This window comes from Carassius gibelio, chromosome A2, assembly GCF_023724105.1.
Source record: "Carassius gibelio isolate Cgi1373 ecotype wild population from Czech Republic chromosome A2, carGib1.2-hapl.c, whole genome shotgun sequence".
Lineage (NCBI taxonomy): Eukaryota > Metazoa > Chordata > Actinopteri > Cypriniformes > Cyprinidae > Carassius > Carassius gibelio.
The window spans coordinates 6,925,299-6,949,636 of record NC_068372.1 but is presented as its reverse complement, the minus strand read 5'-3'; the positions used below and the strand labels follow the sequence as shown (position 1 = coordinate 6,949,636).

At 36.7% G+C, this 24,338-nt stretch overlaps 1 protein-coding gene across 3 annotated transcripts in view; it reads left to right on the top strand.

Annotated features, from left to right (window-relative positions):
- Window positions 1–24,338, top strand: part of LOC128025380 (cAMP-specific 3',5'-cyclic phosphodiesterase 4B) — a 56,635-nt gene that overhangs the window by 9,594 nt on the left and 22,703 nt on the right. Inside the window, exons 2-6 of one of the 3 annotated variants that reach the window (XM_052611704.1) lie at window positions 675–892; window positions 6,995–7,192; window positions 8,152–8,188; window positions 8,312–8,382; window positions 11,610–11,659. In XM_052611704.1, the coding sequence (XP_052467664.1) occupies window positions 675–892; window positions 6,995–7,192; window positions 8,152–8,188; window positions 8,312–8,382; window positions 11,610–11,659 (574 nt within the window). Of the gene's footprint in view, window positions 1–674; window positions 893–2,196; window positions 2,480–6,994; window positions 7,193–8,151; window positions 8,189–8,311; window positions 8,383–11,609; window positions 11,660–24,338 lie in introns of those variants that run through there. The other 2 variants (XM_052611709.1, XM_052611717.1) reach the window with 2 other exon arrangements.

Genomic DNA, 24,338 nt, shown 5'->3' with positions numbered 1-24,338 from the left:
GAGAAGAGCAAGCTCTCCCCTATGCAGAGAATCTCATATCTTGGTGTGGAGTTAGACTCGGTGAGTATGATGGCGCATCTCACCTACACACATGCCCAGTCAGTGCTGAACTGCCGGAGTTCCTTCAGAGGCAGGACAGTGGTCCCACTGAAACATTTTCAGAGGCTCCTGAGGCATATGGCATCAACAACCACGGCCACACAGCTCGGATTGCTTCATATCAGACCACTTCAGCACTGGTTACACTACTGATTCCTGAGATGGGCATGGCGCCACGGTACACAGTGTCACCATCACACCGATGTGTCACTGCCTGTTCTGCCCCTGGTCGGACCTTGCTTTTCTATGGGCCGGTGTGCCCTTAGAACAAGTATCCAAGCATGTCATTGTCGCGATGGATGCCTCCAACTTTGGTTGGGGTGCTATGTTCAACAGGCAGGCAGCTTCGGGGTCCTGGACTGTGGCCTACCTACCCAAGTGACCTACCACCAAAGACCTCGAACCTGGATTTATTAAGAAAAGGGTCAATTTTTATTAGATACTGACTCAATTATAGAGTTCCCTCCAGTGTACGTCCTGAGGAGTTCACTGATTGTGCATGAGCATGCTGTAGGTGTAGTTGATGATGTATAATATAAAGCTACAAAATTTCTGCTCTATTTTTATGATGTTAGGACAGCAAGGACCTCTCAGGATGGCCGTCTTCAGGAGCTACGTTGGGTGTGGATCTCTGGCGAGGCCCCAGACGCCACTCAGGAACACTTGTGTTGCCACCGTTGTCATGGAGACAGGCAGAGAGGGCCCGCAGTCCTCAAGATCACGTTTCCAGACCCACGTCACTGGGGTTCATTACTCCACCACGTATAGATATCACACCAGTACCGCCTGATAGGTGAGCTCAACACCAGAATATTGTGTCAGCACATAAATGTTCAAAGATGATTCAAGGTTAGACTTTTAACTGCTCTGTATTTTGTTTTACTAATGAAAAAAAAAATAACTTACTGAGTGATAGATACAGTTTAGTTTTTATTTTATTATTATTTTTATTATTTTCTGGATCCTATAAATGCTAAATAGTTCTTTTCTTTTGAATTTTGCTTTGAATTTTGAATTACATCACACTAACTGACTAAAAGGTTCATAGTAACACTGAAAATGTATGTTTGTTTTGAGCAAAGGAATGTCTGTTCATAATCAATTTACAGTCAGTTGATTTAATTTTAATGAAAATAAAATGTGTTATACATTATTTTGGGGGTTTTGAAAGTTTTAAAAAGTATTAATTCTCCCATTCACAAATTAAGGACCTCAAAAAAATGTATATATTCCTCAGTATTTTTGTTATCTAAACATCTTTAAATTAAAATGTATGCATTTGAAGTCTTGTTTTCTGAGAAATGTAACTTAAAAGTGAGTTCATGCATAAAACAAGAACAAATATTTGTTATTAGGGTATGCCAGATTATTACTGAAAAAGGTAAACAAAGTTTAAAATGTGAAAAAAAAGTTTAAGTTTATTATCATGAAAAATACACAAAAAATACAATTTTAAAATGTCAGTGTTTTAGAGTTTCAGTCTGAAACGACAAGAAAATCTAAGCCATAAATCTCAAGTTGTCTTCCAAATTTGACATAGATACCTAAAAAAATTGCTTTAATAAGATTTTGCTTGGATGCAGTCCAAACCAAACCAAACCAAAGTCAAAACCTGTAGAAACCCTGAATTATACATATCATACGTCATCAGTTAATCCTTAAATAATTTAATAAAATCATATTAAATAATGTGACCCATTATGTAACACTGTACACTGGGTTATGGGATCTCATCTGATTTAAACCACATTAAATCCATTTATGCAGAAAGCATTTACACCTGATTTGGATGTATTGATCAAATGCTGTCAGTCAAGACACACTGCTGTTTATACCAAATATCAAAATTAATAAATGTCTCACTTAATGTCACCTCTTCATCCGCACCTGTCCATCCATATCAGGTATATGATCCATCTAAACAGCGCCAAGTAGAATCTCCAAGAACATTCCGGGAAAGGCGACTCTTGGGAGGGGAGGGTGCGCTGGGCAGAGGCCTGAGAAGTATGCAAGAGGGGAGAATAGAGGGGAGGGGAAAGGGTAGGACTGAAGCAGATAGTGACAAAAAATAAATGTGAAAGAGAGTCTGGCCTTCACAGAACCGCAGCAGACACATCTACAGCCAAACCATTAGATTAAAGGCTTTAACAAAACTCTGCGTATGACTCTTCCTCATGGATTTAAAACAAGATGCTGACATTAGACCTTTCAGTCAGATGATGGAAATAAGTTTGGACAAGGGCTGTCAATCTGATGTGAAAGAGCTCGCAGCTGGTGCAAGAAACTCGCTCCAAAACTACCCAGGCATGTTTAGAAAGCTGGTGGTGAATAAAACAGTCCGCCAACGCAGACGTTTCACAGTGGCTGTGTCTCATACCTGGTAAGACTCAATATTTGCAACCTTGTCTGGCTGGATCCTTGCTTTAATTGAGACTTACTGTGAGTTTCCATTGAAATCAAAACCCCTTCATGAACATATTTGCCACCAGGATCAATAATTGTAATTATTATTATGTAAGGAATTTTTTATGATATTTAGTGTTTGTGTTTAAAGCAATTTCTTAAGACAAGCATCACTGTTACTATTGTTCATATTGGGGACATCATACAATGGGTATGATTCTTTGGTTAAAATTCCTCAATGTTTGTGTAAAACAACACCCTTTTTATCTTGTCAAAAATATTTCATTTCACAGTGACCCATTACAGTGCATGTCTCTTTAAATGATAATGAACTACTGTTCACCCCTGTGGCATGTTCGGAGGAATCACATTATTACATTTGAATAAAAAAATAATTTGGTTTATTTGAAGCAACAAGTGAAAAAGCAGCAGCATTGCTAATAATCAGAAATGTTTGTGAAGTGAAATCTTTACCAGAATTGTGGTTTTAAAAAATATTTCTACATAAGTATTTATCATTGCTTAAAAACATTATATCTTATATGGTAGGTCTGTCTTTAAAGATCTAATGCATTATTGTTCAAAAACAAATTCTCTGCGGAGAAAATGAATGGGATTTTTACTTCCACAACTCTACTGTGCTCTTTACACTTGGACCAGTAAGCAAGCACTCCTAGCAACTACACAGAACACCTTAGCAACCATAAAAACTCTAGCTGCAAAGTGAGTTTTTCATGGGCAGTTCACTATTCACATTTTCAGAAAACGTAAAAAAAAATTACATTTTTTTTTTCTTTCCAACTGTTGTGTTCTCAAATTCCCTGTAGAGTTTCTGCCCTCCAGATGCCGCTGATGATGATCCTGCACTTTCAGCAGCAACTAGACTCTTGCAATGCTTGCCTATTACCACACACACACACACACACATAAGAGGTGATGAGTTGCTAGGCTCTTCTACCAAGGGCTTTGACAGGTTTTAAACCATTCTGAATGTGTTGTCAGACACCCTTCGCAACCGTCTGGCATAACTCCCAATGTCATTTCCCCCAGTTCCTTTTAACCACATCTCTCTGTGGCCTATTATTCTGTCAGCTGAGATGCCTTCTCAGTTTGCATTCTTTTGTAGTTCTTTTGCATTCTTTCTGTTCAAATGGGATCCAATGGTGCCTGAAGGTTTAAAGTGAGTGAAGTTATTACATTTCTGTTAAAATCTTTCAACTTTGCTTTATTACAACACATATTTGAATAATGGGAATTGAGTAAAGCTATTTAAATTGACCATCCATTGCTCTTCTTTAAAAGTACTTTAGTCCTTATTAATCTGTATACACTTGAATCACTTCCCTAGTCAGTTCAAGCCCACCAATATTACTTTCTCTATAGCTTTGGTCATGCCATGGTTTCCCATGTACACTAAGCTACAGTAAAATTACAGTGAATTACAACCTATTTAGGTTGGTTGAGCAAAATTCAAAAGGGTTAAACCAAGATTTCTGACTGAAGTTGATGGGGTAAGTGTAGAAGAGGCTAGCTGGATGGAGAAATCATGCTTTAGAGTCGGAAGGGCAGGGAAGACAAGAAGCTCAGTCTTTTCCAGGTTGAGCTGTTGGTGATATTCTTTTCATCCATGCCGAGATGTCCGCCAGGCAGCCTGAGATCCATGCAGCTACCGTTGGATCATCTGGTTAAAATGAAAGATAGAGCTGTGTTTCATCAGCATAGCAATTGTAGGAGAAGCCATGTGCCTGTATGATGGGACCCAGTGATGACGTGTATATGGAGAAGAGGAGGGGTCCAAGAACTGAACCCTGAGGAACCCCAGTGACAAGTTGATGTGCTTTGGATACCTCCCCTGCCCAAGCCACCCTGAAAGATCTACCAGTGAGTTTCAAACCAGCTAAGTGGAATCCCTGTGATGCCTAGTGATGAGTTGGCAGACAGGAGGATCTGATGATTGGCAGTGTCAAAAGCAGCAGATAGATCCAGCAGAATAAGAACTGATGATTTGGAATCAGCTTTTGCAATCCGCAGGGCTTCCATGACTGACATTAGTGCAGTCTCCGTTGAATGGCCACTCCTGAAACCTGACTGGTAAGCGTCCAGTTTGTTGATCTGTTAAGAGACAATGATATCTAGTTGAAAACAACTCTTTTTATGGTTTTTGCTATGAATGGAAGGTGAGAGACAGGTATGTAGCAATCTGTAAGTGAAGTGTTTAGTGTAGTTTTTTGAGCAGTGGAGTTACCCGAGCCTTAGTCTCTGACCGTTGGCTAAACGTCTGATGCATATGGGACACAAATGTGGAAACACTTCAGGAGTGTCAAAGTCGTTGTCAGATTGGCTGAATTCTATAGGATTTCCGCAAGACGTGTGTGTCACGTTCTTTACCTTTCCACCTGGAAACAAAGATACCGTGGCACCAAACCCCCTCGCGAAAGAAGAAAGCCATCGTGTTTACAACTGTGTTGACGAGAGATTATCAGGATCAACTAAACACTGGATTCTCAAAAGTATGTGAAATATTTCAGTCTGATATTCGGTCTGTTATTGTGGCGACATTTCCACACCTTGAAATGTGACGATGAACGAAACAACTATGATTGGTTGTTTGACATGGTCAAACGGCCTTATTGATAGGCCTTGGCCAATAAAAGCTGCCATGAATTCAAGACCTTTAGCCGTCAGTCAAGATGAACATCGGATAACCAGGGGTTAGAAGGAGCAGACCGTGCTGGCCTGGAAGAGAGAGGATAAATATCATCTAGACATAAGGTTAAACTAGAGCATAAAGTGTCAGTTGCTGCATTCACATCCAGAGATGAAAAATTAGTAGGTGAGGGAAGAGAGGAGGATACTACGGAGGAATGATGGAAGTGGGAAAGGGAGCATAGTTTTCATCTAAAAGTAGGGGTTGGTGATAAACAGGTAGCAAAATGTAGTTTAAATGTAATGAAGGAATGGTTAGATATTCGTAGGGGTCTTACCAGAATGTTGTTTGCAATACAATTGTGTGGAAGTCTGTAACACAAGGTTTGTACAGATGAATGATCGAAGTCGCCAAAGACTAAAAGTGGACTGCCATCCTCCGGGAATAAGGACAGCAGCCCATCCAGCTCCTCTAGGAAGGTTGAGAGAATTTGGCTAGGAGGGCGGTAAATCACCACAACCTGGAGTTCTATAGGAGCTGTTACAGTGTTCAAATGAGTTATTATTGCATAGGGCAGAGTAGGTTGAGTATTTCCAATTGTTAGAAATGAGCAGGCCAGTGCCCCCCCCCCCCTCGGCCAACCTGATGGGGGGGGGGAGAAAGAGAAATTGTTAGAGAGTGCAGTGACGTAAGGAGAGTACGAAACACTGATATGAAAAGACACAGAAAATGTTTTCCAGTATTTGTTTTTTATTGAAGTAAAATTGTCTTTATGGTTCAGCTCCCTTTGTTTTCTCATTGATGCAGGCAGCTCAATGACCTTCACTTCAAAGAATCAATTTTGACCTGTTCTACACAATTCCTTTCTTCCCCATCAATCTTTTCATCTCTGTTCAGTGTTGTTTTCCATTAACTCTTGCATTGACTGCAGTATATTATTCTCAATGGATTTCTGCATCTCTCTTTTAAACTCCGACATCCACCTTTTTTACCTTTTTGTATTGGAGTTTTTTCCTGTATCTAATTTCTTATATAATTTCATTCAGTGCAGATACACTAACTCAGACAGGCTTGTGTTTTATAGCTTGTCAACTTTCTAGATCATCTTGGTTACAAAGATGTAGTCAAAAATGGAAAAGTTTTTCCCTTTCATTTTTAAAATGTTTCACGTATACACAACAATGTTTATCAAAATGATTTGCATTTACACATATCCGCGAAAGCAGCCTAAAACGCTGTATTAGGTATTCCAGGCCAGTAGTTGGCACTGTCACCTTGTTATTAAACATGACCTGTAGGGAAGCGATGACTATATGTTGTATATGATGTGTCTCTGCTGTTGGTTGTAATATTGTTGAAGTAAATCCACACTTTGCTGAAGAAGCGTTAGCAAACTCTTGAGCAGGAACAACAGCACCATGTACTCCGCTGTGTATGTTTGTTCACACTTGGCTTTAAAATTGACACGTACTGCTAATGTCTACATACCTAACATGTACTATGCATTGCACTTTGAAACCTGTTTTTAATATGAATTTTCAGTCCCCAAAATGCTGTTCTTGTGTAAAAGAACAGGCCAAATGCATAAATAAGTTTCCATTTTTTGACTTTGATGTGTAAACGGCCTCTTAGACGGGAAGAAACTGTCAGACCGTTCTGTAAAGTGACAACCACTCATTTGTTTCGTTTTGATGTGGCATTTATGGGTCAATTTAAACCATGTAAAGAGTATGATTTTCAATGCAGAACTTCACTTGGTTTCAGTTTTCAGACTAACTAGTAGTTTATGGAGTTGTATTTTATTCGTGTGATCATCATGTTGTCTTTCTGTGTCCACCTGTGTAGTTTGGAGGTGGAGAATGGCCTCTCTATCGGCTGCAGTCCACTGGACCAGCAGGTGTCACCGTGCTCCGGTTTGGTCCTTCATCCCAACATGGCCAGTCACGGTCAACGGCGGGAATCTTTCCTGTATCGCTCGGACAGCGACTATGACCTCTCGCCCAAATCCACCTCTCGAAACTCCTCCCTTGTTGGAGAACAGCTGTGAGGAACAACTTTTTTTACACCTTTACCGACATTTTATTAGACAAATTCTGGTACATTAATCAAAAGTGCTCAGTCCTTTTGCAAATCACAGTTTGTTGAAAATAGTAAGCCGAAGCTGATGTGCTTCAAGTGGATTATACTTTTGTATCCATGCATGCTTTTCATTTAATTTTACCCACAACCCCAATGGAATTGGAGGAGCTTATGATTGTAACTTTTTCCATTGAGATATTGGTGGGAAATGCTACAGCAGAACTGACAAATTAATAAATAAGCATCCCAACAAGATAAATCACACATTTATTTGTATTTTCTCATCATACGTTTTTTGAGGTCTTCTTTGCCTTCTCTGAGAAAAACTTGAAAAAATAGTTCCACAGTCTAACATAGCTTCCAGCAGAGATTAGCTCAATCAGTACACAACTAAATCAGTAAATCAAGGTCTTCAAGTTCACCAGTAAACTAGATCTCCACAAATAGGACTGAGCACTTCTGCAATAAATCATTCAACTCATCGAAGCTGCAGTACAAACAGGACAGAAACTACCAAAGCAATGCAAAAATAATGCATAACACAACCTATTTAAACCTGAGAGATAGTCTGGCCTTGAGATCAAGTATATTGACACACTCAGTATATTGACAAGAAGTGAAATGAAGTAACATGAAGTGAAGTGAAGTGACATTCAGCCAAATATGGTGACCCATACTCAGAATTTGTGCTCTGCATTTAACCCATCCGAAATGCACACACACAGAGCAGTGAACACACACACACACACACTGTGAGCACACACCCGGAGCAGTAGTAAACAACACATACAGTGATTATCTAAAATTGTAATTATTTTGAATCATTTTACCATGTACAATACAGCACACAGATGTTTGCATTATGTATGATATTTGTTATTTGTTTATTTATTTATTTATTTTTATTTTGTTTTTTTTCTAAGACACAGTGAAGACCTGATAGTCACTCCTTTTGCTCAGGTAGGTCTGGCTCTTGCTTTTTGGATTGAAAAAAATAAAATAAGACCAAAATGTGAAAGTTATTGCACGTGTTGAGTGTTTCAAGTCTTTTCACATCTTCGTTGCTGTCTTTTTGTTCCACAGGTGCTTGCAAGTCTTCGCACTATTAGGAATAATTTCAGCATCCTGACAAATGTCCAGTGCCCCTCCAGCAAGTAAGTGACTTTTACAGTTCATTTGTTTCATCAAATGTAATGTGAGAAAATACCACAAGAGGTCAGAACTCACTTAATATGATTTTTTTTGTCAGATTAGATGGATACTACACTAAACTACTGTACTGACCTTTTTCCTTAAAATAATAATAATGGTAGATGTAAATTCGATTATTATTATTTGCTTGGTCATTATAACAAATGTGCAGACACTTTGACTTTATTAAAAACGAATTTGGTAAAAAAGTTACTCTTAAGGGGCGTTTCCTGGACAGAGATTAAGCCTAATCCTAAACTGAAATGGCACTTTAAACTAGATTAACAGAAATCTGCTTGGTCTAGTCCAGAATTTAATAGGCTGATTTAATGAAGGAAGACTAGAGCTACATCGGGAAAAATATTGGCACCCTTGGTAAATATGATCAAAGAAGCCTATGAAAACAAATCTGCACTTTTAATCATCTAGCTTTTTATTAAAACACACGCGCGCGCGCGCACACACACAAAACCTCCATCAAAGTAAAATGGAAGGAAAGGGTAATCTCCAGTAATCTGGATTTCCCAGGTCCATGTTGATACACTCTCCTCTTCAGTTTTCTGGAGTTCAGATCAGAGGACTGGGATGATCATGGCAGAACCATCATCTTGTGCTCAGCGGCCCATTTTTGTGTTGATTTTGATGGCCTTTTTAGATCATTGTCCTGATGGAAGATCCAAAAAAGGCCCATTTTTTGTAATGTCAGACAGTCAGTCAGGTTTTGATTTTGCTTTTTATCCGTTGGTATTTGCTGGAATCCATGATGCCATCTATCTGAACAGATGTCCAGGACCTCAGACAGAGAAAATACACCAACAACATTAGCCCTTGTGCGATCTTCAGTCGTTTCTGACCGGAGAATTTTACATTTAGAATTTTTGTAAAAAGTCTTAGTTTCACCAGAATGGTACAAACTTTTTTGGCACTAGGTATACGAACACGAAAATTGGATTATGGGATTATGATGGGATTATGATTCGAAAAAGCTAAGTGGTCTTAAAAAAAATAGTCAGTCATGGTTTTAGGTCAAAAATGACCGACCATAGGAAATAGGGAAAAAAATCTAAAATACAGAATACTTTAATGTGTACAGTCTACAAATCCACCAACTCACACACACGCGGATACACACTTACACACACACCTATAAACTGGTGTGACTGTAACACTGCAACTACAGTAAGTAAAACAAAATCAATAATTCAACTACAATGCACTAAAAAAGTGGACAGCAAGGAAGGGGTTACATTCTGAAACATCAAGAGTGTAAAACAGATACATCCATTCACACACACACACACACACACTCCCAGACACACATAGAATTATACATACTCAAATTAATTGGTATGGCTATAACTATATAGCCAAAATGAGTCAGAAGTCTGAAATAAGAGGTTTTTCAGATCAGACCCAGACGGTTTAAGCTCTGATAAAGCATTCCTGTTCATTTGTATACAATTTTAATGTTTTGTGTAACAAAATGCTTTCCTTGTTCAGGTTTGAATGTAGTAGCTAATAATAATGCAAAAACCTTCACTTCAAATCAACATTTAAAACATAGAAAAAACATAACATTTAAAACTTAAAAAATAGAAACCTTGGCAAAAAGTAGTCTTTGAGAATGCCTTAATATACATTTTAAATCCACAAACTAGTAAAAGTAAACAAGTATGTATAAAAACAATAAAGGAATTCACAAGCCTCTCTACAAAGTCCATGAAATGACAGATTTTTATTTTTTTTGCTCTCACCAGGAGGTGCTATTCTGCCTTCAAAATCTGGATTTTAAAGGCCTAGTCTGAAATACTCCATTAATTGAAAAATTATTAAATAATAAAAATAAATTAAAATTATTATTATTTTCAATGGGGCAAATGTACCATAATTATTGCATAAATATAAATTAGTACAATGAAATTATCTCAAAATACAAAAGAAAAAAAAACATTATCAAACAAAAATATGTTAGACTACATTTCAGGTGTTGGTCACTTTTGACCGCGAAGACTATGAGTGTGTCCCAAATGAGGAGTGCACAAGGGTTTTAAAGAAACAGCAGTATATTTTGCTGTACACATTTAGTACCTTTTCATCCCTGAGTGAGCACAGAACACAGTCCTGTTTGACGAGTAGTGGGTGGCATCTGAATACGCTGGAGGTTTTTTTTTGTTTGTTTTTTTTTGGATGAAAACCCTCCCAACAAACTTTGTTTTATTTATTTATTAATATTCTGTTTTATTTATTTACGTTCTGACCCCAACACTCATTGCAGAGTCTTTGGACACACAAACTATCTCTTCAGCTGCATTAAGACTATATACTGTAGGTAGATTTGTAACATTTCCTGTTGATTGGAGCTCCTTATTTATTGTCCTTATGGTGAATAATGCAAATTTCAATGTTTTAGCTATTTTCTTATTTTTTTATTTTATTTCTGTTTTTGATAAAGGTCAACAATCTGATGCTGCTGCACATAAGAACTTTATTATTTGGTTTTTCGCAATGTGATGGATGATTAAGGGAAATTTGTCTTTCCTCATATTTATACTCTTGTGAAACAGGAAGTCATGGCTGGATAATTTGATGTTCCTAGTCACCCTGGTGTGCTAACAAATGGAAATATATATCTCCAGAGATTATAATCATTATCATTTATAAGGGTACAAATAATTGTGGCCAATGTGTATGTGATTGTATGTTGAAATGTTGAGAACATATACACAGATTAACAGCCATTACTTTTCTTTTAGTCCACATCTGATCTGTGCAGTTTATTTTTCTTGCTTTAAAAAAGTTTCCTCTTGTTCAGTAAAGGTGTTTTGTAATTGCAATCTTTTTTTCTGCTGTCATTGTTTCCCCTAGACCTGTTTTAAGCCTTTCTTGGATCATTCCTTGTTTAATAGGCATCCTCTGACATGCTAATTCAGATTAGCACAGCTGGTTTGAAATTAATCTAGTTTATTTTAGTTCAGGACTCCATAGTCCAGGAGTTAGTAATCTGTGTTCCAGAAAGACATTAACTAATCAGTCTACTTCAGACTTAATTTAAACCCTTTCTGTGAAACCAACCCTAAATATCTAGCTTCATAAGATGGTGATTTAATTAGCAGTTTCTACTGAATGTTTTACATTTATTTTGCTGTTTTTAATTTACTCATTTGTTTATTTCTCCTGCTTCACTACACAGAAGATCACCAGTCAGCAGTCAGCCGCCGGTGACCAAAGCCAACCTGTCAGGTAAGATCTTCTACATCTGTTCACAGATGTCAAAGGAAAGTTCCCTTACAATAGTTGTTAACCTCAGTCACAAATTATAAAGCTGCAGACATATAGCTGAATTACTCATCCACTTCACTTGACTGAAAAAATTATTATGGCCCCAATTAAATTAAGCGTAATTCAATTTTGCTAGTTTAATCCATTTAAATTTAGTTTTTGATTTTAATTAATAATTATTAGTTGGTTTTAAACAAATTATGATTATGATGGTATGATTCATTGAATTTACTTAAAAAAAAATATGGTAAGTTGTTGCAATCAATTTATTTTAGCTATATTTAATTAATTTTTTTTAAGTAAATTAAATGAATCATTTTTTTCAGTGTATTTCCCATCATGCACTGGGGCATGAATAATTAAAAATGTTAAACTTTTCACAGTTTTCGAGTTGTATTTACACAGTTTTATGGTTGCTTTTGATGTTACTTTTATTCATTCATTCATTTTTGTGACGCCATGACCCATTTATACTCAAACACTATTCACTGATTGTTACCGTCATTGTGTGTGGTGTACCATGTATTGAGGTCTCTGAGAAATGGTGAATATTGAGTTACATTGCAGACACTCTTGTTTGGGAGAGCAAAAATCTCTTGGATAAGAAAAATTTAATTAGAGTTGAAAATATTGGATTTGCTTTATTTGTCTGAATATTATTGAAAGATACAATAGATAAAAAAAAAATACTGGATTAAAATTAATTTTAATATGTAGAAATTAAACGATTAAATTGATTTGGTTGCACAATTAATTCGAGTAAATTCTACTCAAAATAGTTTAGCTAAAATTGTGAATATAATTAATCTGAAACTACTGAAAGAGATTAATAAACTCAATGTATAAAATATAAGTACAACCAATTTATAAAATATAAGTAAACTCAACTTATAAAATATAAGTAAACTCAACTTATAAAATATAAGTAAACTCAACTTATAAAATATAAGTTCACTCAACTTAAAAAATATATCTGGATTTAGATACATTTATTTCGTGCAACCCCTTGACGTAATAAAATTAAGTAAATTCAACATAACATTTTTTTCAGTGTGGCTTACAGCATTATGAAGAGGAGACTATGATTTAAGAGGAATAAATATGAAATGGTAAACAACTTATTAGCTAAGTTGAAAGAGCATTAAAATGTACTGGAGAAAAGGGAAAGCTCAGTGGATTTCGAATGTAAAATGTGACAAATCTTATAAAGCCTGTCAAGAATATTTTCATATTTCACCCCAATTTAGGCAAGGCAAGTTTATCTTTATAGCACATTTCATACACAATGGTAATAAAAAGTGCTTTACATAAAAGAAAAGAAAGTAATAATAATTAAATAGTCACAACAATAAAACAAGAAATTTAAAAACTTAGACATTTTTGTACAAATTGATTTAAGAGTTTTAAAATGAGTTTATAATAGAATAGAATTAAGTTAAAGGTCCCGTTTTACGTGCTTTTTTGAAGCTTTGATTGTGTTTACAGTCTGCAATATAACATGTGTTCATGTCTCGCGTGTAAAAAAAACACAGTATATTTCACACAATTCACCTATCTGTATACTGCTGTTTTCACTGTCATAAAAACGGGCTGATGACTTCCTTGTTCTATAAAGTCCCTCCTTCAGAAATACGTAACGAGTTCTGATTGGGCCAGCGGTTCCTGTGTTGTGATTCGACAGCAGTCTGCAGACTTACACGCTTGGCACGCTGCCCTTCTGCAAACGCGATTGGACTAGTTTTGGAGTAGTTTTGAGAAGCAAGTGGGCAGGACCGTGTGCCGAGATGAAAATAACAGCTTTTCAACGACATGTCGAACACAAACGCAGCTCTTCCTCTTCTCCATCGGAGCGCGACAAGACCACGCCCCCTGTTTGTGAATTCATGTGGGCGGTGAGCATGTTTTAGTGATGTCATTACTGCAGGTACTAGAGGGATGTAGTCCAAACGGGTCGTTTTTTGTAGGCGAATTCTGTTAAATAAAATATCTCACTTGGCATTGAACTTTGAGCTTTAGAATTTTACAGATATTATTTATACTCTAACAACAACATTGCACACTAACTAAAGTTTAAAACATGGGATCACGAAGAAGGGGACCTTTAAGAATAGAAAATGATTATACATAAAATATAGTGCAATCAGTTCGGACATTGCACAGTGCTCGTTCAATAAATCCACAGCTAAACAGCTTAAAATCTTTCAAATTTTATGGAGGGACATATCAAAGGACCCAATAAATACTTTTGAACATGACTCGATTGGGGCCTATCTTCAGCCCAAGACCAGCCGGATTTTATATTTAACCAGTAAATATACAAATAAATAACAAATTGCATACTGAATTTCTTAAGCAACATTCATCAAAAAAATGTAGGTTATAAAACATTGTGGGAACATAATGTTATTTAAAGGTTACAAAAACGTTTCTTACAACATTCTTCTAACTTTTTATTCACCCAAAATATAATGTTATTTAAATTTTAATTTTTAACATTCAAAGAACGTTAAAATGTCCATGTTAAAATTGTTTTGTGTGTGTGTGTGTGTGTGTGTGTGTGTGTGTGTGTGTGTGTGTGTGTGTGTGATTAGAACGTTACTTAAAGGTTACAAAAACGTTTCTTAGAACAATCAGGAACAAATAACATCATAAAGGGAACCCGAGATATTTAGACCTGTGTAATATAATGTAAATGATGACTCGTACTGAAATAAGTTCTATAAAACCCATGACAAAAATTGCAGTTTTAAAAAAATCGACATCAGGGTGGAGACGGAGAAATATGAACAAGATGGGGTTTATTAAACTAGATTGAGAGATATATAGAAACTCTACCATGGAAAGTCACTGAGGGAGTATGCACAGAGTCCAGGTACTTGTAACAAGGGGAGACGATGTAGGGGAATGCACAGGAGGAAGGTCAGGATATCTGAGTGGAGATGAGTCTGGTACTGTTCAGTAGAGTCAGTGGTGTCAAAAGTACTGGCTTTCATTACTCAAGTAGAAGTATAGATACTAGGGTTTCAAAAGACTTTTGTAGAAGTTGAAGTATCAACTCAAGCTTTTTACTCAAGTAAAAGTGTAAAAGTACTGGTTTAAAAAACTACTTAAAGTATAAAAGTAAAAGTAATGTAAGGAAAAAAATGCCATTAAGAACAAAAGCTTGGGCCGCGCCACAGGGTCCTAGTGTGCACTACCCCACCTCCTCAAAAAAACATTTTTTCTAAAGGCAATAATGACTATAATGTTATATTAAAATGATCATGTTGAAAAATTTGGGATGCACTAGGCTTCCTGTTTCAGCCACATTTATCCCATTGAAAATGAACGCATTTTAGTACAATGCAAATACATTAAAGAGCTAGAGATATGATGACTAGTTGCCAATAAGTATTGTTATGGTGCAAAAAGTCAAACTTCAGAGGCATGTCATCAATAACCTTTAATGGAATGTAAATGTACATCCAAGCTTAGCTGCAGGAATCTGTGAGGGCAATGGACAAGAACATCAGTGCAGCCTTAGTAACAATTACACTTGTATGGTTGTCTATATACAATAAACATTATAGTGCTGTCAAAATTAATGATTAATCCAAGTGATTAATCAAAAACTAAAAATGAAAAATAACTCCTGATCCTGATACCTTCTTGACTGATAGCTTCTTGTATTCGGTACATACGTCTGCTATGTCCAGTGTTTGGGGGGTAACCAGTTACAAAGTTGATATAGAGCTTCACAGTCCCACCCACAGCCCGAGAGAGCTCTGGTGCCGGAAGTAAATTTCAAACTGGCAGTGTGAGTACACCCTAAGACAAGATCCAAAAAAAGACAAAGGTACAAGACTGTGTACATATTTTCATTTCGAGCGCAGGAACTACTCATCCCATAAACCACCGCGCCTCATTGAATTAGACTGAAGCCACAACTGAGAACGAGGCAACGAGCCTTTTGAGCGACATCCAAATCTGATGACGGCCGCTCGCGCAAACTTTTTCCTCCAGTGAATTTTATTTTATATAGTGAATGTGCAGTAATTATATATTGTGTGCGTGTGTGAAAGTGGTTAACGATAACGTCAGCAATGGTGCAGTGCTTTGTATCTGACTGCAATCACTGCTCAGTCGTCAACAGATGTCGTTGCCATTACACAAATGTTCAGTAAATGCACAAAAAGGTATGTCTAGGCTAAATATTGTTTTGACAGTGGCATTATAAAATGCTTGATATGACTCATTTCATATGGAGGCTACATTAGCCTTGCTAAAGTGGACGATAATGCTAACTAACGTTGCCAACCTCCCTGCAAAACTCTCAATGGCAGCCAAGGAGATCATGATTGAACTGATAAGTCTACCGTGCAAAAACGCAACACAGGTTTTTGTTTTATTTTATTTTTTTATTAATGATCTTCAGTCTTCACAGACCTTCTTGGGGTTTAACCAGACGGTTACACGAGCTCCACCAATCAGATGCATCACTGTCGGATTGTTCAGGATTGTGGGTAATGAAGTGCCAAGACATCGCGAATAAAAGGCATTTAGATCAAAACAAGGTTAGTGCCCCATGATCCTTTTGCATTTATATGAGCATATACTATCGCTTAGTACAGTCGTAGCTGGTTTTAAGTCTACCATGTATGGTTACGTTTTTATGGCTTATACCCCAAATGTCAATGCAGAAATTGCATTGAATTTTTAGTTCCGGCACCAGCTGTGGGTGGGACTGTGATGCTCTATAGCCTAGATATCACAACATTGTCATTTGCGTCATTAATCGCAAATGATAATTTATTAAAACGTCTCACTACCCAACTACCTACAGCAGCTTTATTTGTGGAGGAGGAAGAGAAAGCACCCATTTGGCAAATGAGCCAGTAGTGAGAAATAAATAATAACTTTTAAATAGAGTCCAGTGCCTTTTCGATACTTTTAAAATGGTACTGGCGCCTCAACGTGCCTGAACCGATACTTAAAAAAAAAAAGAACTACAAAAAAAAAAAATATGGATAACATTAAAGAACATTACAAATATTTAAAATAAATCCATAGCTTTCACCTTGGATGCTCTAATTTCCCAAGTTGTGCTTCCCTTAATCTAAGGCTAATAAATGTATTTCACAATCTGGGTCATTATTTAATACAAAACCACACATAATATTTCTACTGTATCTGTCACTCACTCTGATATTTAGTTAAGATGAGTGCTGTCTGTCACTGTCTTTAATCAGTCCCGTGAATTACTGTATGGTCATCCTTTATAAAGTAACTACAATGTAGTTTTTAAATACAGTGCTGTGCAAAAGTCTCATGGAAAAGAAAAAATAGTATTTTCACCCCAAAAAAGGGTTTTAAGCCAGTTATTTATCACTTTTGCTGTAGTGTGTCAGTAGGAAATATCAGTTTGCCATTAATTTTAATAATAATCTAGTGCGATTTTGAATGCACAAGCAGTTTGACAATGGCAAAATGAATGTTTGGAAATGTAAACTGATATTTTCTACTGACACACTACAGCAAAATATATAGATAACTGTCCGAACACCATTCTTTTAAGTGAAAATACTAACGTGTCTAAGACTTTTGCACAGTAGTGTATGCATAAAGTACCTATGATTAAATTAAGTATATTTAAATAAGTGTAATGAAACTTTACAGTAGATGAGAAACCGACTGATCGTGACCTTTTGTAAACTGTATTTATGTCAAAGAACTGCACAGATACGTATATTCTAACAATCTATCGATAAACACACACCTTGTGTCCTCTGTCTCTGTTTGAGCTCGTGCTGCTCCGCCGCGGTCTGCGGATTGAAGAGCGCGCTGAAAGACGGGAGGAGACCGGACTGACGCCGGTTTCATATGAAATTTAAGCGGACTGACTCTGAGGCGATCGGATACTACTGGTTCCAACCTACTTTTAAGAAATATATTTTTGATAAACGATCCCAAAACTGTCTATGCAGTGTGATGTGATTTGTGTCATGTGCAGGTGCGATGGATCGCGTATGGACCAATAGGGTGTCGGAATGGTATATGTGTATCTCATCCAACCACAATCAAATTCACTCCATCCTGATGGCGCGATTTATCTGGATAGGTTTTTTTCTTTCTCTCTCTCTGAACGATAACAATCCGGAATGAAATAGCAGTAACGAAGCTATTTTTTAAAATGTAAGGAGTAGAAAGTACGGATACTTGCGTGAAAATGTAAGGAGTAGAAGTAAAAAGTCGGCTGAAAAATAATTACTCAAGTAAAGTATAGATACCCAAAATTTCTACTTAAGTACAGTAACGAAGTATTTGTAGTTCGTTACTTGACACCTCTGAGTAGAGTGAATGGTAGACCGGACACCGGAGAACTGGCGTGATGAGGACTTTATAGTCGAGAGTGATTGCTGTGTGCAGGTGCAGGTGATCAGTACTCTGGTGGCTGGGATCGGGAGTGATTGGGAACAGATGCAGGTGATGATTGAGGTGGCGGTGATGGTGAATACCTGACAATCATTTATATATATTTTGGACTATGTGGGACGCCATTATTCCGATGACGTCAAAACCATTGAATTAGTATTTTATTTTCCGAGCTGTGTTTTCCAAGTTGTGTTTGACGTCATCAAAGTAATGGCGTCCCCAATAGTCCAAATTATGTATAAAATTATGTGGATTTTTTAAAGGGGTCATATGATGCCATTTAAATTTTTCCTTTCTCTTTGAAGTGTTACAAGCTCTTGGTGTATGAAGAAGATCTGTAAAGTTGCAATGACTAAAGTCTCAAACCGAAAGAGATATTCTTTATCAAAGTTAAGACTCTGCCACGCCCCCCTGAAATGGCTCATTCAAACACGCCCCACACGTCTACATCACTATGTGGAAATATTTGCGTTATCCCGGCCAAAATGTTGACGAAAAGAAAGAAGGTCTGGTTTCAGTAACCGTAGTTAGTGTTGAAGCCGTCCTGTCAGGGAGATGCTGTGTGTATCTAGAAAGCAAAAGCACTTTATTTGCCCTTCTGAAAGATGCATTTACAGTAGGAATCTTTAAGATTACTTACAACAGAACAGCAACGCATTTTATGGACGACTGTTTCATGAACCTAGGAAAGGAGGTCATTCTGACTTTGCTACGACAATCTGGTGCTTCTGAATCAGTTACTGGAAGTATGTTTTGTTATTAGTTTAAGTATTTGCTATTGAATGTTCAAATGCAGTGTGTGTGTGTGTGTGTGTGTGTGTGTGTGTGTGTGATGTGTGTACTTGTTTTTTTATTCTGGTGAATACACACAGACTCATGGGGACTTGTGTCACGGGTAAACAAGCTAATAAATTACACAGAATGAAGTTTCTTGAAAATCTAAAAATGCAGAAAGTTTCCTGTGAGGGTTAGGGTTAGGGGTAGGGTTGGTGAAGGGTGATAGAAAATACGGTCTGTACAGTATAAAAACCATTACACCTATGGAGATTCCCCACAAGGATAGCTGACCAGACATGTGTGTGTGTGTGTGTGCGTGTGTGTGTGTGTGTGTGTGTGTGTGTGTGCGTGTGTGTGTGTGTGTGTGTGAAAGAGTGAGAGACAGGGTCACACAGTGGAGTCAGCTGTTTTAACCGTCCGTGGCTTGTGTACTGCAAACACACATGAGCTTCATCACTGAGTCTGTCACGAGACTGTTCCCCTTTTGGTCTTGGAGGGAGACTTGAAGGAAGTCTTTACATTTTTTTTAAAGATGAAGCTGTTATGGAAAGGGGTGTTACATTTCGGACAAGTGCTTGAGGTAAAAAAAAAATGAAAAGGATTTTTTCTGCCAGAACATTTTCAGCTAGGTTTACAAATATATTAAGAGGAGATGTGACATGCATGAACACATTTTGGTATACTTTGGAATGTTGCCTCGTAAGAGCAAACTGAATAAAAAAGAAAATACAACATTGTAAAAAGTCCCTATTTTGCAACAAAGCAAATGATCTGCTAAAGTAATTCATGGGATGCAAAAATAATTATGTAAATACTGTAATTAATTATATTTTTGTAAGCATAATGTAAAATATCATTTCTGATTTATTTCCTGTTTAACTGTAGGGTGCAATATGGGCCAGCATGTTCTTGTTCTTCGTGATGAATGAAGCAGCAGGTGTTGTTGGGCTCTTGTGCATGTTTTAAAGACTCCTCAGCACTGTTTGATGATGGCCACCGCAAATCTCTCCATCTGAGCGGCCTGAAAATCCCAGCGTCTCTGAAGAAGACAAATGAGGGTGTGAGTGTGGGTGGAGGGGGAAGAATGAAAGTTTGAGTAAGATAACATCTTTGTATGACCTCTTGCACACACACAAACCACAGAGACGCAATGTGGGTAAATGCAGCACAGCATATAACAAGCTGTTTTTATTGCATGCATGTGTGTGTGTGTGTGTGTGTGTGCGTTCGTGCGGGTGTGAATAGTCATGCTTGCGTAAGCGTGCATACTTAAAAAGAGCTGGATTGTGTGTGACACAGCTCTGTAAATAAAATTCATGAAAGTGTGTGTGAGAAATTTACAAGTAGGCGAATCTCATTAAATCTGTCATAAACTGAGTCCAGGTCATATTTCACCCCAAAATCAAAAGAGTTTATTAGATATTTTAATTGTAGTATTATTTTAATACTAGATATATTATTTAAAATGCATACAGGAATTAGAATTATTAACTTATTTTTAAATTATTTAGATGTTGATCAAGGGTTAAAGAAGTGTATACTTTTTATTTACAAGAGAAAAGAAATAAAATACACACATGTACTGTTTGGAATTTTAATAAACGATCCCAAAATTTCTACTGCATCACAGCTAATAAAAACATGTTTTAAGAATGTTTTGCTAACATTTACATTCAGTTATGAAAACATTATTTCTGAATGTTTTATTAATTAGTTTTAATACAAGGTTATTTGAGGGTTAAATTAACAGTTTCTTTAACATTATTAACATAAATTAAAATCTCTTAACAGTTAAAACACTTTTTTTATTAAATTATTTCTGATTTTTAGATGTTAGAATGTTTTTTAAACATTCAAAACATCCAGTTTTTTTTATGTAATATGAACATTACTACTGGGTTATGTGTATGTTAGATTTCATGAAATCATATTGAAATCATTCGGAGAACTTATAAATCACCTTTATGTTCCCTGTTAGTTGACACTTCTAATGCTTAATGATTTTCTGAGAATAATTACATCAGATTTGATGCCATTTTATTTGATGTTATTTCACTGGAATTGAAAAAAAGGAACCGATTGATTCTCTTCCAGCTGTTCATCATGGTAGTGTAAGTATTTATGCATAATAGTATTTGTACATGTAAACTTAGAAAAAAAAAACTGAATCGAATGAAATTTTAATAAAATTGAGGTAACACTTTAGTATAGGGTTCAATTCACACTAATTACTTATTAATACACACTTATAACTAACTACTTGCTTATTAGCATGTCTATTATTAACATATTGGCTGTTTATTTGTGCTTATAAAGTACATATAATGCATGACATCCATAATCCTACCCAAAATCCTAAACTTAACAACTACCTTATAAACTATTAATAAGCAGCAAATAAGGAGTAAATTGAGGCAAAAGTCATAGTTAATGGTAAGTTAATAGTGAGAATTGGTATGACCAAAATTGAGAATAATGGAAATTCAAAAGTAAAAGATTATAGTGAGTAGAAAATGGAGAAAAAATTGTTAAATGATCATGAAAATATTGTGGCCTTTTTTTTTTTTTTTTTCGTGAGTGGTGAGCAGTTTTCTGGTTTATGTTAAGAGAAATAAATCATACTTGTGTAGTAACGTGCCTGGGTCAAAGACGAGACGTCTCATTATGGTGTCAGCATCAAAAGAGTTACTAAAGTGATTTTATATACATTAAACATATTAAATGTAAATGAAGTGTGTACTTTTACTTTAACAACTAAAAAAATAAAATGTCAAAATATGGGTGAAATAATGCTCCAGTCTCACAGATATATTTATGTAAAAATCCAACATTATATTTATTCTGACCTGTACTTGTTATACTGTATTTATAGAAAAAATATATCATACATTTTTTTATATATATTTTACATGATTGAAAAACTTCTTTCTGACAAATGGGTAAAACTGTTTTTGAAGGCTAGTTGCAAAGATTTGTAAAGATTTACAATTACAATTAAATGGGACACATTCTGTATACTGGGGGGGGGGGTTGGATTTGATGCTTGAAAACCCCCTCCTCTTTGACCCGCCTGCAGGTGTTTGCATGTGAGCTGTGTGTGTGTGTGTGTGTGTGTGTGTGTGTGTGTGTGTGTGTGTGTGTGCACGCTCCAGGTGTAGAGGCTTTAGCCACTGAACTACTGAGCTGAGAGTTGCGAGGAGGGGGGCAAAAGATTGTGGGATGTTTTGGTTCCTGTTTCAGAGGCCTCTTAGCCTCATTGACGTCAGTCACCACCCACGTATTAGTACCTTCACTTCCTGTGTGTTTGAAAGTGCAGACGCCTCATGGTCCTGGCAGGAAGAAGCGCACGCTCACATGCTGAAAATGGTGGAAAACTGTGCTCACTTAGTTTGCACAAGCATATCAAGAACGCCGGAGGAAATCCGAGTGAATGTAATGTTGTGCAGTCCTCACGCACGCTGCTGCTTCTGTGTGTGATAACATCAGGATGTGCATGACTGCTGCTTGATCAGAGGAGCTTCATTGCTCAGTACTTTAACTGAAATTTAACAACAGGTTAACTTATTCACTTAATACATACACATGCATTAATAAATTAAGACCCATTAAATAAATTAATTAATTAATGGGATAGTTCACCCAGAAATCTAAATTCTGTCATCATTCCACACCTGTATGAGTTTCTTTCTCCTGCTTATTCTAAAAGAAGATATGTTGAAGAATGCTGATAACCAAACAGTTTTGGTTCCCATTGGATTCAGTAGTATTTTTTGTTCATACAATGGGAACCAAAACTGTTTAGTTACCAATAACCTTTAAAATATCTTATTTTGTGTTGAGCAAAAGAAAGAAATAGATATACTGTAGGTTTGGAGTGATGTCATAAATGAAACGGACCAATAATGACAGAGAAATAAACAGAGCCTAATCTACAACCCCAAATCAGAAAAAGTTGGGACAGTATGGAAAACGCAAATAAAAAAAGAAAGTAGTGATTTCTAAATTTACTCTGACTTTTATTTCATTGCAGACAATATGAACAAAAAATATTTCATGTTTTGTCTGGTCAACTTCATATCATTTGTAAATATGCATCCTTTCCTGTCATTCAGACCTGCAACACATTTCAAAAAAAGTTGGGACAGGGGCAATTTAGGGCTAGTAATGAGGTAAAATGGTTAAATAATGATGTGATCTGAAACAGGTGATGTCAACAGGTGATTGTAATTATGATTTGGTACAAAAGCAGCATCCAAGAAAGGTCTAATCTTTTAGGAGCCAAGATGGGCCGAGGATCGCCAGTTTGCCAACGAATACGTGAGAAAATTATTGAAATGTTTAAAAACAATGTTCCTCAAAGAAAGATAGGAAGAGATTTGGATATTTCACATTCAACAGTGCATAACATAATTAAAAGATTCAAGGAATCTGGAGGAATTTAAGCGCGTAAAGGACAAGGGCGCAAGACTAAGCTGAACAACCGTGATCTCCGATCCCTCAGGCGGCACTGCATCAAGAATCGTCATTCATCTACAAGCGATATCACCACATGGGCTCAGGACTACTTTGGCAAACCTTTGTCAAGTACCACAATACGTAGTTACATCCACAAATACCAGTTAAAACTGTACTGTGCCAAAAGGAAGCCCTATGTTAACAGTGTCCAGAAGTGCTGTCGACTTCTCTGGGCTCGGAGGCATCAGGGATGGACCATCACACAGTGGAAACGTGTACTGTGGTCAGATGAATCAGTATTTCAGGTATTTTTTGGGAGGAATGGACGCCGTGTGCTCCGGACCAAAGAAGAAAAGGATCATCCAGACTGTTACCAGCAACAAGTCCAAAAGCCAGGCTCTGTCATGGTATGGGGTTGTGTCAGTGCCCTTGGCAAAGGTAACTTGCACTTCTGTGAAGGCACCATTAATGCTGAAAAGTACATAGAGATTTTGGAGCATAATATGCTGCCTTCAAGAAGACATCTTTTCCAGGGACGTCCATGCATATTTCAACAAGACAATGCAAAACCACATTCTGCACACATTACAAAGTCCTGGCTGCGGAGGAAGAGGGTGCGGGTACTTGACTGGCCTGCCTGCAGTCCCCACCTTTCTCCAATAGAGAATAGAGAATGTTGCCCACCTTAAGACTTGTTTGCAGGAAGAATTGGACGAAATTACACCTGAAACACTTCATCACTTGGTGTCTTCAGTCCCTAAACGTCTTTTAAGTGTTGTGAAAAGGAATGGCAACATTACAAAGTGGTAAATGCTTTACTGTCCCAACTTTTTTTGAGATGTGTTGCAGGTCTGAATGACAGGAAAGGATGCATATTTACAAATGACATGAAGTTGACCAGACAAAACATGAAATATTTTTTGTTCATATTGTCTGCAATGAAATACAAGTCAAAGTAAATTTAGAAATATTTAGAAATTTTTTTTTTTAATTTGCG